Source organism: Lepidochelys kempii, chromosome 3, assembly GCF_965140285.1.
Source record: "Lepidochelys kempii isolate rLepKem1 chromosome 3, rLepKem1.hap1, whole genome shotgun sequence".
Taxonomy (NCBI): domain Eukaryota; kingdom Metazoa; phylum Chordata; order Testudines; family Cheloniidae; genus Lepidochelys; species Lepidochelys kempii.
Genome location: NC_136382.1, coordinates 148568459 through 148585369, shown reverse-complemented (window position 1 = coordinate 148585369; position 16911 = coordinate 148568459). Strand labels below are relative to the sequence as shown.

The 16911-nt window shown below is 40.2% G+C and overlaps 1 protein-coding gene across 1 annotated transcript in view; it reads left to right on the top strand.

Annotated features, from left to right (window-relative positions):
- The window catches only part of ZNF318 (zinc finger protein 318), a 36176-nt gene extending 20405 nt beyond the window's left edge, over window positions 1–15771 (top strand). Inside the window, exons 5-10 of the mRNA XM_073338440.2 lie at window positions 1874–1973; window positions 3178–3464; window positions 5882–6085; window positions 6560–6659; window positions 7808–7926; window positions 8371–15771. Of these exons, the coding sequence (XP_073194541.2) occupies window positions 1874–1973; window positions 3178–3464; window positions 5882–6085; window positions 6560–6659; window positions 7808–7926; window positions 8371–11967 (4407 nt within the window). The 3' untranslated portion in view covers window positions 11968–15771. The remainder of the gene's footprint in view (window positions 1–1873; window positions 1974–3177; window positions 3465–5881; window positions 6086–6559; window positions 6660–7807; window positions 7927–8370) is intronic.
- The last annotated feature ends 1140 nt before the right edge of the window (window positions 15772–16911 follow it).

Genomic DNA, 16911 nt, shown 5'->3' with positions numbered 1-16911 from the left:
AAAAATAGTTGTTAGAGAAGACTATTTTCTGGTGAGATGGGGAACTGTTGAGCCTTTGAAGGTAAACAAGCTTTTCTGATTTGATTTTTTTTTTTTTAAATACAGTGTAGTGATAGCACAGTGCTGGATGCATTAGAAATTCTTAAATAGGTATTAAAGGACCAGATTAAACATCACATTTAAAAAAAATTTTTTTTGCTACATTTGTTTCAAGTAACTCGAAAGGTTCTAAGAAGTGGAAGAGAGAGGAAAAAATATTGTTCTTTGCTTTTTAAATTTACTTAGTGCATTTGACAGCATTTTTTGTGTAGTTAATTTCCCTGTATCTTTTTGTATAGTCAGATTGCCTGTTTGTGTGGGCCTTCCACATAAAATCAGGGATTGAAAAATGTTTTTAAAATAGCCTTACAATCATGTTTTTCTGTTTATGCTATAGACTTCTGCCAGCATAGCTATATAGTGTGAAGAGGAGTGATCCCTGGCTGACATAGCTGTACTGAAAGAAGCCCCTAGTGTTGATGCAGTTATAGTGGCAAAACTATGCTTTTACCAGCTTGTTGGGGCAGGGTCTTAGTGTACTGGAATAAAGCACAGCTTTGCTGGTATGGCTGCATCCACACTAGGAGTTCTTTGCCGGCATAAAGTACCGATATTCCTACTGATAAAGCACTCCTAGAATAAAAGTATAGTAGCATAAAACTTTGATTGTTAGGGGGACCTGAAAATACTTCACTCTTAAAATTTGACTGGTTGTCAAACTGATGGTGTCCTTTCAGCACTTTATGGTTACAACAACATTAAGACTCCTTAATGTTAATTTGTATCCCATTTTGTTTTTGTACGGGAGGGACCAGTGTTACCCTCTTAGAGGGTCCTTGTATGCTGCCAGATTCTCCTAGGTAACAAAACCTGGTGAGTCTGTTTAAAAAACAAAGCTGGAGGGGATGAGGGGAAGCTGAAAAAAGCTTCCAAATTCATTGTAAATGTTTTCCTTAGAACAGGAACATTGTTTTCTAAATGGAAGCCTATTTACATTGAAAATAGGCGCTATGAATTCCCCAGTCCCCATTTCTGTCTGTGTTATACAAGAAGCTGACAGCATCCAGGGACTCAACAGATGTCAGTTGTGTTTCAAAACATAGAGCATTACAAACTGTTTGGTAGCACTGAAACAAAAACTAAATGGTTAAATCCAAGGAGAGTGTAAGTAGTGAAAGCCAGATGTAGGGCTTGGCAGTCCATTTTTCATTTGTTTTCGTTGAAGTGTGCATGCTGTGAAGATATAGCGTGGGATTTTCAAAAGGGCTCTACACTGGACTAACTGCACTCAGCGAAGTCAGTAGGCCAACACCTGAGTGCTTTTGAAAATCCCAGTCATAATGTAAAAAGAATTTGTAAGCTAATGGATTTAGTTTATTCTCTGCCAAAAGGCTATATTCTACAAATAGATGTCACTGGCTTGCAGTAGATTAGCATGAGCCTTGTACTCTCTCCCATAACTTACTGGTGATTGAATTCTTTAAAAAGTTAAATTAGATTTTCTGAGAATAACTGCATTTACCAGTGCAGTAGCAGCAACAAGAATTAATGCAGTTCAAGTCTAGATATAGTGGTGACTTTTTTCTTGGGTTTTCGTTGGATTGAAAAATTGACACAGATACAAAAAGTAACTCAAAAATGCGAAAAAAAAAGTGGATTTGTTTATTATATTAAAAAGTTAACAGCAAAAGATTATTTTGAGAACAGTGATTAGAATAAGTGACTGACATCCAATGAACTGCAAAGGGGTCCTAGCAATCACTTTTGCAGTATTGCTTTATCTGTGCTGGAAGGAGATGGGAGTTTCATGCCCTTCTCTTCCCAATCTTTTTAGGTCATAGAAGAGAGAGAGAAACTGAAGAATGACAGAGAAGCAAGACAGAAGAAGCTCTATTATCTCAAGACTGAATTAGATAGGCTACGTAAACAACAAGGTACTATTGCTTTCTTCTCCTCCTTCCCTTTTCTCTCAGGATGTACTCCAGAGGCCCTATGTCATAGTACAGATCAGAATAAGTACAGATCAGAAATAATAGTTTAGAATATGAGTACAGATCAGAATAATAGTCTAGAATATGAGATATAATGTTTTCCCACCCAGGCACCCCAGAATTTTTTTTGAAAGCAGTGACTGTAACATTACCATCGTGCGTGTAGGCAAATGAAACAGCCATTCTGTAACCAGCAGTTGCTTACATGTCTTTGGAATTGGAATCTCTCTGTAGTGACCCAAAGTATGTAGGCCACGACTTGTGCCCAACTTTCTGAAATGTGCCATTGAGCAACTTGACAAATTAAATTTACTTCACTCTGTACATTGCAGTGTGTTAATGTAGCAGAAATGGGGGCCTGTCAATTTACCCTTCACTTACTTGTTTTTATTAAATTTAGTCTGGAGAGAGAGGATAAATTCCTCTTTGGGGAGGCAAGATAGTTGAGGTAGTATCTTTTATTGGACCGGTTTCTGCTGGTGGAAGGTACAAGCTTTTGGCTACACAGAGCTCTTCTTCAGGTCTGGGGAAAGAAATCCGAGTGTCTGAACTAAATACAATTACAATCTATCCTAACCGGTATTTAGTGCAGACACTGATTTCCTTCCCCAGACCTGAAGAAGAGTTCTGTGTAGCTTGAAAGTTAGTACCTTCCACCAACAGAAGTTGGTCCAGTACAAGATACTACCTCGCTATCTTGTCTCTCCCATATCCTGGAACCAACATGGATACAACAACAGTGCAAGCAATCTCTTAACAGAGTCAAACATATTTTTGGGTAATTTCAAACTTTTGTTTAACCAACAAAAGATTGAATTCTTCCTTCATCCCAGGAAAAAGTGTCCTTCAGGACAGAGTTTGAGATCCATTTGTGGAGCAATGCAGGGAAAGCCAAGGACTGCTTGTTTGCTCAAAAGTAAGAGGGAAATTTAAGTTTCTCTCTTGGGGTGTGAGCTGACTCCATTGTGGCTATTTCCCAAGAGCTCAGCTTCATCCTTCTTTCCTTTCTGGTCAAAAACTCTAACCTAGATATTTCCTAGATATTTTATAAATTTAACAGTTAATTATCTGACTGGAATAATTGTACATGTTTTAACATGATTTTCCTCTTGCGCTTCCTACTCCTCTACCTCCTCATTTGGCTCAGGGGAGATGCTGCGGAAGAAAAGGCGGGAGAAGGATGGGCACAAAGACCCTTTACTAGCAGAGGTGAACCGGCTGCAAGAAAACATTATGAAGGAGATTTCTGAGCTGCACAAGGAGTCTGATGCAGCAGAGAAGAAGCAATCTGAGCTTGACAAAGTAGCCCAGATCCTGGGGATAAACATTTTTGAAAAACCCCGGAAACCATCCATGGAAACTAAAGAATCCACTGAAAAAAACAGCAAGTCAGAGAATGCAAAAGGTCTGGAGAAAACGCCCTTTTCCAATAAGGTAAAATCTTAGACTTGGGTGAAAAACGATTTCCCCTCTTTGAGAAGAGGGCACTGAGGAGGTGTCTGTTCCCAGCCACTCACTAGGAGATCAGGGCAAGACTTATTAAGCTAACATTTTTATATGACATTATTGGTGCACACATACATACATGCCTGTTCACTTTTGGGGAATGCCACCACTCTTCATATGGGCTCTCTACATTTAAAGGGGTAACAATAACCCCAGAATAGATTACCTACATTCCAGAGGACAGTCCTAAAACTTTTATGTAGGTCACATGTACAACAGCCTCTGAAGAGGGGTGTATATGTTTGGGAGACGTATGAACCTAGTTTCTGAATGGGTAACATATATTTGGAGGGGAGATAGTATTCACCATAAATTTGTTTTGTTTTGTAGGTGTGACCATATTGTGTATTTTGCAAAGGGGTTGGTGGGGTTGCGACAGTTCAGACTATGGAGCATTCCACTCTTATTACTTTGTCTTATGTTGTTTGTACTCTGTATACTCATAGTCAACTGATTTCCTTTAATGGTTGCTCATTTTAATTTGGAAAATTCTACACCCTCACCAGGAACAGCTGGTATATTCTTACAGGCACATGGAATACTGGGGTTAATCTCTTAGATTCACCTAGGAGTTCGGATTGGTAGCTTTTTAATAAAAAGAAAAAGAGAAAAATTGGTTGTGACCTTTTCTAATCTGACATGAGGATTCTGAACATTTTTCTTGGCCTTGGGCAGGGCTGAAACAAACTCTCCATGGCATGAGTGTATCTGTCTCTGTGGCAATATTTTACAATCTATCTGTCTGCTGAGACTGGATAGTCAGTGTGTGGTGGCACAAACCCATTGCAAATATGGAAGTTGAAACATAATACTAGTGGTAAAGAAGTGAAGCACCAATTTTGCAGTATTGCCTGTTAAACAAGAGGCCCTAATAAGGCTGCTCTCCTGCATGAGCTTTTTTCCTTTACGGTTTCTGTTGGTTTTGAAGAGAGATCCTGTGATCTGCATGCTGCTCACTTTCAAGCGAAGAAGCATAAAAGGAGGTGAGAAGTGACTGCCATCTGTCATTGGGTCAATATGATCATTCCAAAGGGATGTGACTTATTGGGGTCTGTCCCTGCCATACAAAATGCCTTGTAGGACCCCAAATATGAGAGTGTATATAAAATTAACAGCATAAGCAATCCCACTTCTTAGATACAATGGATACACTTCCTTGTTCTTTTGACCAATCACTTGTTGCCCTGTACATTCTCTGGATGAGAGAATGCTATGTTCACTCTGTTCCTGAGCAGTCAGTAGTTATGGAAGTAGCCACTAGGTGTGTAGATCTCTTCCGGCTCTATTATCAAAGAGAACTTCAAGTAGGGATCACTAATGAGAAGATATGGAGTGGTCATATAGTTGGATTTGTTCGACACTGGGAACTGAATAACTTGGAGATGGTGCAACAGATCCATGCTTTGTGCCATCTCAGTTACCTTAAAATGTTAATTTTTGAGACAGTTGCACAGATTAGAAATGGTCCTATGATGCTGTTTCACCCAATCAGAATGTAAAGCACAAACTCGGTATTTACTAAATGGCAATATCTACAGGTCATTGTCTGAGCCAACAAGCTGACTCAATCTTATGTCCCTCTTGGGTATTGTTTGATTTTTTTCACTCTCAGATTTTCACCTGTACCTCAGATACTCATTTTGTTTATTTTTAAAAATGGTGGGAGTCTTCTGCTGTATGACTTTGGCCTTTACAGGTCAGTGTCCATTAGCATAGACTTCAAAGCGTAAAGCGCTAGCGTCTATTCCAGGATGTATCTGAGCACAAGAGACACGTTGTATCACATAAACTTGGGTAAAAGAGGCTTCTTTTTGGCTCCTTAGAAATCATGAGCCTGTTGGAAAATACAAGGCGCTTGTTTAGTTTTGCAGGGTGTTGTTCTTTGCCTGTTAAATAGTTTTGAGTTAAATGATTCAATTTCTTTTTATTCTGTTTCCATCCAAGTTATTTTTACAATAACCGCAGTATGGCAGTAGGGAGTTTTTTAGATATTCCTGGCAATGTTTAGCTGGTACTCCTAACTGGCACCACTCGGGTACATACACTTACCCCATAAAATGGGGAGGATGCTTACCCTGGGGGTATTTGCTCATTTGGTTCCTTAATTACATACCTACTATCTAGCCATTACATCTGGGAATCTTATTGGAAGCTCTTCATTGGCCACACAGCATCTGAGTCTGCAGTGCCAGCTCACTGAAACGGTGGACTTAGCCTGAGCGTTGACTAGCAGGTGATATATATTTTTTGTGTGTGTATGGTCTCTGCTGGAGGCAGGTTTTGAGTTCCAACACATCGTGTGTCCTTCCATGTCTTAAAGAAACGTTTCCTTGTGTTCCATTTAGGAATCAAAAACAACAAATGAAAAGTCCAGAGGTAAAAGTCCCAAGCCTGCAGAATCCTCTTCTCAGTCGTCCAAGCATCCTTTCCAGTTGGCCAATATTTATGAATATTATGATGCAGGGAACCACTGGTGCAAAGACTGCAATACCATCTGTGGGACCATGTTTGACTTTTTTACACACATGCACAATAAGAAACACAGACAGGTATGTGTCAAGCCTCCTTCATTAAGTAGATTTCATGTTATAAGGAATTACACACTGAAGTATCAGTCACAAAATTATCCTTTGCAAGAGAGCCTAAAGTGATATTGAACTCAAGAGCAATTGCCTAATGTAATTTGCTTAATGTAAAGCTTCAGCAGTTTGTGTAACTTGTTTATGAGCGTAAATGGGGCTTTTGTATCTAGTTCAGTAGGGCACCAGTTTTTAAAATTTGCATTTCAAACACCACCTACTTGTTGATTTGATTTATCTGTTACCTTTTCACAGGTTATTTTCTTTATAACAAATCACAAGGAGGGAAGGGGAAAGGGAATAGAACATAGTTCGTGTACATATTTGTATTCTGATTTTGGTTCTCACTGTATTAAAGTGATGTAAAAAGAAAAAACAAGAAGGGTGTATTTGACTTGTTAGTGTAATGAATGAGCTTGTATGCCTCTGTCACTATGCAAATAGACCCTGGATCCTTACAACAGACCTTGGGCTTCGAAGACCCAGAGTGAGGCCAAACAAGACTTCGTAAAACGCATTGATAAGATAACGGTTCCCGCCAAAGGTAACTTTACTTCCTTTTCTCCTACATATGATCTTGATCTGCCCTCCAGCAGGTTCCAGCTGCTCTGGGAGAGGAAGTCCAATGGTTTTGATTGTGGTTCTAGATAGTGTGTAAAACCTTGCTATGTATGGGAGGAGTATGGTAACCATTCCAAGTTAGGTGGGAATGTTTCATTACCTGATTATCAAGTTTAAAAGAGCATGGAGTGAGATTGTAGGGAAACATAAGCTGTTTTTAACATTTGACTTTTGTGGTGGTTGCTTCTTCTAAGCGTTAGGTGGTTTGTTTCCTTCTCTCCAGACGTTCTAAGATCTGCTGCTGAAACAGTGGGAGTAAGAAAAAGGTTGTAAAATTTAGTGTTTTGGGGGACTTTAGTATTTTAGCTGCTCTGAAGCCTGTAACTTTCCTTTATATATTTGCTTTGGTCCTGGGAATTGCCCCTGAGAGGCCTCTGATGTAAACTTGTTGGGTTCAAGTGACAGAGACCAGAGGAAAGGATTTATAGTGAATTGGGAAGGTATAATGTTTGGATCAAAAAATACTACTGCACACAAGTGATGTACTTAACAATCCTGCTAGGAATTGATTTACTGACTTGTGTATAATCTTCTCAATCTGGTGTGTTGGATAATGGCACTGGAGGAAGGATCTGCTGTATGTTAGGTTACAGTAGGTGGTTTCCTGTGGGCACAAAGACCCAATGAATTAAGCTTTATTGAGAAAGTTGCCTTTTTTCCCCAGGCATGCATTGTGGATTTTCAGTGCTTTCCTTTAGAAGGCTTTGTAGTTTTAGGTGGTGATTAGTATTTGAGTGGACTTCGTGTTGGAGATGAGAAAGCAGACAAAAAGCACAAGCACTAGCAGTTTAATATTTTAAGAAATAGTAGTGGATGAGGGAAAGAATTGAAAATAATTCTCCCAGCCATGATGCTGAAGATAGATGTGTTAAATCTAAGGAGTATTCCCGATAGTGCAAGTTCCCATACTGGAAGTGTAAAGAATAGTTTGTCCAATTCCAGGAGCATGAATAGGAACATTGCTGGAGGTTCTACATCACTGGTACCTGTCATGGATTTTTTTTTTTGGCTTTTATTAAAGGTTAGGCATTTTCTTCTGTTTTATTTCTATATTTTCTTTTGCCTTTTCAGGCTCTGAGTTTCTGATTCCCATCACTGGATATTATTGCCAGCTCTGTCATGAATTTTTTGGAGATCAAATCTCAGGAGAGCAACATGTGAAAAGTCATCCCCACAATGAGAAATACAAGGTTGGTACCTGGGGTACTGGCAGTGAGCCATTCCTTGGTTAGCTTCTGATTCTCTCTGTTCCTTCCCTTTGAAATAATACTTGCCTCATGGTTGAGTAGTGTGACCATTTACGACTGAACAAATTAAACACACTAAGAGCAAGAAATAGAATTTACTAGCTTATATAGAGGCTCGTTCATCTGTGTGGTATTGAAGTCAGGCTTTAATCCCAGTGCTGACTTTCAAACATTTCCGTAGAATATAGGATTTAATTTTAATGTTTTCTTAGCATTGAGTTGCAGAATTCTGGGCGTGAAACCCCTATTTCCTGTTTCTTGGCAGGAAGAAGATCTCTCTTCTCCTAATAGTGTTGAACTGGCAAATCTAACAAGTCAGAACCGTTCCAGAGCAAAGTTTTATTTCTTTAGTAACAGCTGCTGAGATTGTGCCATTTCTTTTCACAGAAACATGTGGATGAGAATCCACTTTATGAAGAGAGGAGAAACCTGGACCGTCAAGCTGGGTTGGCTGTGGTCCTGGAAACAGAGCGCAGGCGGCAGAATGAGATGAAAAGGAAACTGGGAGAAAAGCAAAAAGAGGAGAAAGATGAGAAGAAGGCAAAAGTGGCAAAAAAAGAAGAAACAAAGAGCACTCCAGAGCTGGGAGAAGGGGTTAGTGAAACCAGTAGTACTCAGGGCAAAATGGATACTGCTGGACGGAAACTTGGTATTAAGCTTAAATTGAAGAAGGAAGAGAAGAAGGAAGAGAAGAAGGAAGAGAAGAAGGAAGAGAAGAAGGAAGAGAAGAAGGAAGAAAAGAAGGAAGAGAAGAAGGAAGAGAAGAAGGAAGAAAAGAAGGAAGAGAAGAAAGAGGACTCAAAAAAGGAATCGCCAACTCAATCTTCCTTTGGAAAGTTCAGCTGGAAAAAGAATGAGAGAGAGGATAAAAATCCAGGAGCAGTTGCAGCTCCCCCAAAGGAGGAGAGTGTTGAAGGAAGTAAAGATAAGGAGGAGGGCAAGTCTCAATCTGGGAAACCCCATGCTAAGCCCATTGAAATTAAGCTCTCTGGGAAGACCGTTATACCACACACTAGCCCCTGGACGCCAGTCGCTTCCACTTCAACACAAGCAAAAATTCGACCCAATCTGCCAGTCCCTACCATGATTTTCAGGAAGTCTGCAACTGCAACAGTAAGCAAGCCAGCACCTTTAAACACTTTTTTGTCTATAAAATCCTCTGGTGCCACCACCAAACCACTACCCGTGGTGAAAGAATCCAATGCAGATGTTCTGCTGCCTCCAGATATAATCTCAAAAGCATTTGGGGGAGAGGAGGTAATTTTGAAAGGGACACAGGAAGATATGAAAGTGCCAGAGAAGAATGAATCCTCTGAGAAGCCACCTCCCCCTCCACCCTCAATTCCACCCCCAGCTAAACAGGCAGCAGTCATCCTAGCAGATGAAGTGGCGCCAGGGGTATCTGAGAGTGACCAGGAAATGCTGGCAATGCCAGTGCGCCCCCCTCCACCACCACCTTCTACTGCTTTTAGTGACCAGGCTAAAAAAATAGAGAAACGGAACTCTTGTCTGGCCACAGCAAATGCTAAAGACCTCTATGATATATTCTACAGTAGTGGTGGAAAGAATTCATCTGACAGCAAACTTGCAAGTTCCCCAGTTCCAAATGGAGAAAACTTTAACATAGCAAAAACAGAGAGAAGCATAGATATGCCAGCAAACTCTAAACCAAGTGGCAGTCCATCTTCCATGAAAGAAACTTTCCAAAATATAGCTACTTACTCAGAGGTTAGTCAGGTCTACTCAGATGAGGGGGCCTCAGAACCTGAGAAAATAGAAGTCCAGGAGACTTCAACACCCTATACAGAAAAGAGCACTGAAATCCCAAACAGAGTTCAGGGGGAGGTGAGCTATGAATCCCAAAATGTTCTTGCATCAGATTTTCAGGCTAAATCCAAAGAGGAGGAAATCGCGCAGTCTAAAGATCAAGCAGCAGGTGCTTCAGTTCCCTGGGAGAATGAGTTAGAAATGGAAACTATTGATCAGGCAGAAATTAGTAAGAAACTGCCAGAGCCTCAGATACCAGAAATGTCAGTCACACAATTGTCAGAAATTAAAACCGTCACCCATATCCAGAAATCTATAGAAATGAGAGACATGGGTAGAACAAGTGGAGAACAAGAGGTCTGCCAGGAATCCCAAGATCCACAAATAATTGAGGTCCAAGGGAAAACCAGAGAGGAGAAGAGAGACAGTACTGTGGATGCCAAAGCAGATATATCTAATGCTTCTGAAAAAGATATAGAGATGGAAGACTCAGAGTTAACAGGAGCTCAGTTTGAACTTAGTCTCAGGCACCCAGAGAATCAGTTACCTGAAAGATGCAATGAAATCCACAAGGTGGGAGATCCCAGTTTAACAGAGGAAAAATTAAGTGATGACAGCCATAAAACTAATACAGAAATTGACAGCCCAGAGTTGCCATATGTTCAGGGTGAATTGGTTCCTGAACAACTAGACACATCAAATAAAGTCAGTGAGGAAAAAGTTTCAGTAGCGATAATGATAGAACATAATGCTTCCTTACGAGGTATAAAACTGGAAAATGTAGTCTTGGAAAGGTCTCAGTCAGCAGTCATTGATGAAGCCCTCCAGACTTCAGAGATCCAAAATAGGGTTTCAGAATTGACAGCAAAATGCCCAAGTGAATTGGACTCCTCTCAAACTAGTAATAAAAACAAACAGGTCATCTTGGTTAGTTCTCAGTCACAAAGTAGTCAGGAACTACTATATACTCAAACAGTAGATAATCCAGAAATAAACAATGGTTCTAATGAAGTCAGTGTCCCTGTCACGTGTCTCACCAATGTAGAAATGAAAAATAGCATATTAGTGGTACAAGAAGAGCTCAGGCATGAACATTCAAGCTGTGCGACGTTAGACATCCACCACCAGGAACAGGATGTCACAGAGCTAGTCAGCACCTGCACTGCAAACACTGTTGAACCCAATTCCAGCCTAGAATTAATGTATGATGTTGAAAATAATACATTGAGGGGCCCTGAATCAGATATAAAGTTAGGGAATTTTACTGCAGAGAAAGATGCATTAGAAATAGGAGGTGTTGACTTTTCTAGTGCTCAGTCTGATATGGTTCAAGAGCCACTAGATGCTCTACCAGCAGACTTCAGTGTGGGTCATCTTGGAGGAGGGACCCTTACCCACACAGAAATAAACCAAGAGGTCTTAAGTACCTCAGCAGCTAATGACTTTGACCTTAACACCACTTACTCAGAATTTAGCTTTGAACAATCAGAAACTCTCACGCTAAATTTTAATATGGAAAATGAGAAAGATTCCTTAAAGCCAGAAGATGTGAAACCTAGTGACACTCCCATCCTGAAAGCAGAGTTGGAGTTAGAAAGCATTGATTTCAGTTTGGGGGACATTGAAGTGGAACGTGAACATCTTGGTATCCTAACAGCAGGAATTCTAAATGAGGATACTGAAGATCTCCCCAAATTAGAAACCATTGCATCCATCGGGCTGGAGCCCAGCAAAACCAGTGAACTGAGCATTGAGCATCCAGTGGATGAACCAGAAATTATTGATTTTGTTGCATTAACTTCTGGTGATCAAGAAGACAAATTTTGCACCCTGATCTCTGAAACAGCTGTCCCACACCTTGAGTCACGCTTATCAAATAGTGACACTGCCGAAGTGGGCATGCCTGTTCTAGAAATACAGGGCATTCCTCCAATCTCTGAGATCCTTCTGCAAGTGGAGGAGAGCAAAGACAGCACAGCAGACATTGCTGAAATGCCATCTTTGAGCTGTGATGGAGACAGTGTGGAAAACCAGGCTTCTGGCTGCATTGAAACTGTCCTCCCAGAGCTCAAGGAAACACCTGCAAAGGAGAGTGGCTCAGGGGACAATGGATTGTGCATTGTTCAGAGCAAGACAAAAACTGCTGACGGTAGTTTGGAAACTAACAAGCTAGTTTCAGTAACTGCTGAAAGCTCAGCAGAGAGCCCAGTGGGTTGAAATGGACCCAGCCAGTCTCAATATTTGAGGAGCCAGTGCTGGGACTTTGTTATGTATATTCTTTGTTTCAGTTTAATATGGGAGTATTTTGCATCCTGCAGTAGATACTGACTAAAGCTTACACTTGTTTTACCAAAAACCAGACACACACTTTATTCTGTACATACTGAATTGTGTAAAATGCTTTTCTTGTGAAATTTCACCAATTTCTTTTCTGTACTCTGCCATTAAAATGGAATCTCATAATGTGTGATTTGGTTGTTTTTGTTTATTTTTTGTCTTTTATTCTTTACCATTTTTGGATGGTTTCCAGTTCACACGTTTCCATCAGTAACATTCCATGACTAGTCTGTGAGACAAGCTCAAGAAAACCCATTCAGAACTTAAGGAAACGGACACTCTTGCAGAAGAATTGAAACTAAAAGTTTATTTCAGATGTAATGCATGATTTTGATTGCTCCCATTGTTTGAAATGCAGAAAGTGTGAATAGAGTTGACTTTGTTTCATGTCCTGTGGTTTGTAATTACTGTTGTATTACACCTGTACTTAAATGGTCTCATACTGTATTGTATAAACACATGTGGATACCACCTCACTAAGCAAGGGAGAAAATCTGTCAACTCACTTTTGAAGAAGAAGACTAATCGGTAAGGCTCCGTGGCCTGACACCTGGACCAGACATTTTGAGGTCACTTACATGATTTGAAATGGCCTTTCTTTCATTGTATTGTGATCCAGTAACTATTTGTGTTAAATCATTTAGCAGCTGCCCTGCTCTGAAGAACCAGAAGATCTGAACCCTGGTCTCAGGAATTGGACTCGCTCGGTGTGCCACAGCCGCATACATGCCCACCCTGAATGGTCCCTGAGCCATTAAACCTGTAGTGTGATGGTTTTCATTTGTACAGTTTGTCAAAGATTAAAGCGTTAAAATGTTTGCTTGCATAAATCTAACATTTTTTTATTTGTTAAATCATTTAAAATAAACTTATGGTAATCAAAAATATATTTTTTCTAAATATTCATTGTTTTATTTCAAACAAGTATTTCATTTTAACCATCTTCAGGTGATGAGAGACACTAATATGACCGCAGTAGAGAAGTAAGATCTCCACCATTAAGCCTGACCAGTAAAGGCTTGATCTAATTCCCATTGAAATCAGCAGAAAGGCTCCAATTGACTTCAGTGGGAAATTGATCAAGTTCTGAATTATGCAAGGTTAGCAGAAAGGAGCAGCAACTTACCATTTCATATTTCTTGTTTTACTCCACGCCAGCCTGTAACTCTTTATTCTTAAAGGTGGACTTACAAAGGTAAAAACGGACTGGTGCCCTTTTTGCTTTTTAAAAAAATGCGTGTAAAAGCATGAATTTTTTTCAAAAGTTTTTGCTTTATTTTTATGTGAGAAATTTAGGTCCCATCTAGGCTGAAAAACTGGAGAGCTAGTGTAAATGGTGACATCACAAGAAAGCAGCAAGATAATGAAAATTAAGCTGTTAGGGGAAAGGATTTTTAGTTAAACTGCCTAAAACTATTTTTTATTGACACTTAAGCGTTTACCATTTTGAATACAGGAAGCCTTTGTGAGTCATCACCCTCTCCTCTTCAATTAAAATGTTATATCTGTTGTAATTGCTTATCTTCCACTTCCCAAAATGCCTCCCAACACAAAACCAAAGAAGACAATATTATGCATTCCTGCTATTATTAAAACACAAGCTGGGGCAGGGGGAGAGAGATTGTTCAAGTCGTCTTCATACATCATAGAGGTACCCTTTCAAAGTTGTGTTTGGGTTTTGTTTGAGTTCTATGCTCTTGTCTTGGGATTCAGTCTCCCTTCTGTATTAGCTTCTGTTCCTCCAATGATACGTTCTCTGAATGCAACTGATTGCAAATGTCAGTAGATGTTGTTTTTCCTCCTTTCTTTGTATCAGTTTCTTCAGAGAAGTATCCTACTCCCTGGTATCTTTTTTGAAATCTCCAGTGAGAAGGAGAAATCCATTTTCTTGCCAGCTTTGTATGGCGTTCAGAGTTTGTCGGCAGGTGAGGGGGAGGATTAGCTTCAGAATATTAATGGTGACTTTGAACATAGTGAGGGTGAAGTTTACTCTCCACTTTTCTGGGGGCTTAGTCTTCACCTTTCTGGGTCAAAAACACTGTGCATTGGAATTCAGTGGCACTTTTTGGTTACTGCCCTAGTCCAGAGGTTTTCAAAGCCTGTCATCATATGGATGACTAATGTATGAGAATTTAATGAACAGTTTCCCACTCCATACATCTCCATTCTGCACCACAATATCCCTGTTGCAAGTAGTGTACTTGGTGAATTAGTAAATGCCAAATTACATTTTTTTGAGAAGAAATAATTTGAATCCTGTCTTCCTTTTTTTCTTTTCATTTCCTCTTTCTCCAGCTGCTTCTACAGGCATCAGTGTTCTGTAGTGAGGAGCTTATTTACCCGTAGAAGACACTGTAAATGAGCAGCTAGCACAAGCTGAAAGCAAGAACCCTTTGCAAGCCATAATTTGAGAACTGCTGCCACAATATTTTTCTCCACATGTTGAAACCTGATTTAAATTACATGTGAAATGATTTTTTTTCTTACTGTACTCCTTAGCAAATATTCATCCCAGAGTGTGGTACAACTGACCGTCTTTGTTCAGTATGCCTAGATTGGAATAGCAGGATGTTAGGATTGAGATGTACTGACAGACATTGGGATAGGTAGCAGTGGGAGAGCAGGAGCTGCTCAAGAGTAGGATGAGGGTATATTTGCGGATATGTGGAGGGCGGCAGGGAGTTTGTATGGGTCCCTTCACTTTTGTCAAATGGCATAAGTTTTGTTTTTGCTGTGGTTTACAGATAAATACATTTAATGGGTTATCTACTGTACTGATCCCTGCTGCTTGTAGATCTCTAGTCCTCTGACTTGGAAGCCCTAAGTCCTAGGCTGACTTTGGATTCTTGACTCAAGAGTTTCAGGAGGAGGGTTGAGTTTGAGAGGTGTTTTGTTTGTGTATGGTGGGTGAGTGGTGCCATACTTGGTTACCTCTCCTCCCTGAGATGGCTGTCTGAACATTTTATGTGAAGTAGGAAGTTGCTTTTCATTTCATCTTATAAAGTTGTTGGTTCTATTCATCTGCTGATAAGGTGGAATAAGTAAAGCGCTCTGGAGCATGAATAATATTGAATACGCAAAAAAAAACCTTTCAGGCACAAGCTTCTTGTAAATTCAAAGAGCAATGTTTGAATGGTACAAGAAGCTGCATGTTTCATTGTACTATACTGGAGTGCAGCAGAAATGAAGAGCCCTTGCTGTAGTGAATTTAGATCAAGTTTACTGCAAGATACATGGGGCCTTACTAAGCTGCAATGTAACAAGGAAATTCCTTGTGAAAGCTGCTGGCCTTCTTCTTAACACTTATCAATGAGCCTAGTATTGGACATCTGTAACATCTAACAATGCATGTGGAAAGAGGTAACCCCTTTCAAATAATCTGAAATTACTTGGATTATTTTTGTTAAATTAAGTTTGACTTTCTTGATATAACACAATACAAGAGGACAAACCAGTACAGTTCTTCTAAGGATAAATCTTGTCTCTAACTTGTTGCAATTCTTCGAAATGGTTAACTAAATAATGACAAAAAATTTTATTTAAACTTTAAAAAAGCTTTTGAAAAAATGCCTGTCAGCCATCTTCAGACGTGAATTCTTCCTGACCACATTTGTGTTTAAGGGATAAAGGTAGGCAGCAGAGAGCTGAGATGTAAGGTTTTGGTATAGATTAAAAAGTAGTTAAGGGTTAGGCAAAAAGAGGGAATAACTGTCTGGTTTTCAGCATGGAAAGGGCTTAAAGGAAACCTACAGATAAGTTCTAGGATTGGTGTTTAATATATTAAATATTTGGAAATTAAGGGTGAATAGAGAGGTGGCAAAATATGCCAGTGAGGTACTAGTTAGGTTCCTCAAGCCTAAGGAGTGTTGAGGAACTTCAGAAGTACCAATCAAAGCCAGACAATGTGGCAACCCATGAAATTCCATGTAGACCAGTGCAACATAAGGCATGTTAAAAGAAACAATTTAAACTTCTCATATACACTGATGAGTTCTGAATTAGTGGTAACCTCACAAAAAAGATCTAGGTATTGTATTTTAGCAAATATGTACACTTAGCACATCATAAATAATTTAGTGTTTTGCCCGGGGGAGAGAAAAGGCAAAAGAAAAGCATGGACTAGGTACTTGTCCAGCACTTAGAGTACTTGGAGTAGGTACTTGTCCAGCACTGCTGCAACAATGTTTTCATCTTGAGGCCAAACATATTCCAAAAAGGTGAAGGCTAAAACTAGTACTCTGAGGCAGAATCTTTGTAGTGTGCCACCCTCTTTGCACTACTCAGATAGCACAAAGGCAGCAGAAACCACCCATGAGAACCCAGCAGCCCCAGAGATGACACAGCTCCTTTCTGGGCCTCATGTTGCATTCCAGCTATCTCCAGCTGACTGATCCATTGTGGCTTATAGCTGGCGCAAGTTAGAGCCGCCCTCAAGCTGCTGTAACCTGCACTAGAGCTGCAGCACAGACTCCAGAAGCCATATTTGGTGATTGGTTCAGTCCCCGCTTCCTCCCCTCTCTCCTCAGCTTCCTGGTGCTTTTGTGGGGGATGGGTGCTGTCCTTTGCTAGGCACTCCCCTAGGCTCAGTTAGAGCTCCTCTACTGCTCTTGGAGGTCCAGTAGTCATCAGGGAAACAGGTAATGGAGCAGCCAGATTTATTTTCTTCCTCTGTGATGCAGCAAGTAGCTAGTGAGGAGCTGCTAAGTAGCAGTAGCAAGGAAAACATGCATCAGAGCTGCTTCAGGGGAAGTGGTGGGAAGCAGTCATGCTAACCTATTCCCCTTAGTGATGGGCTGATTCAAGACACTTCAGATTCAAAGTTGC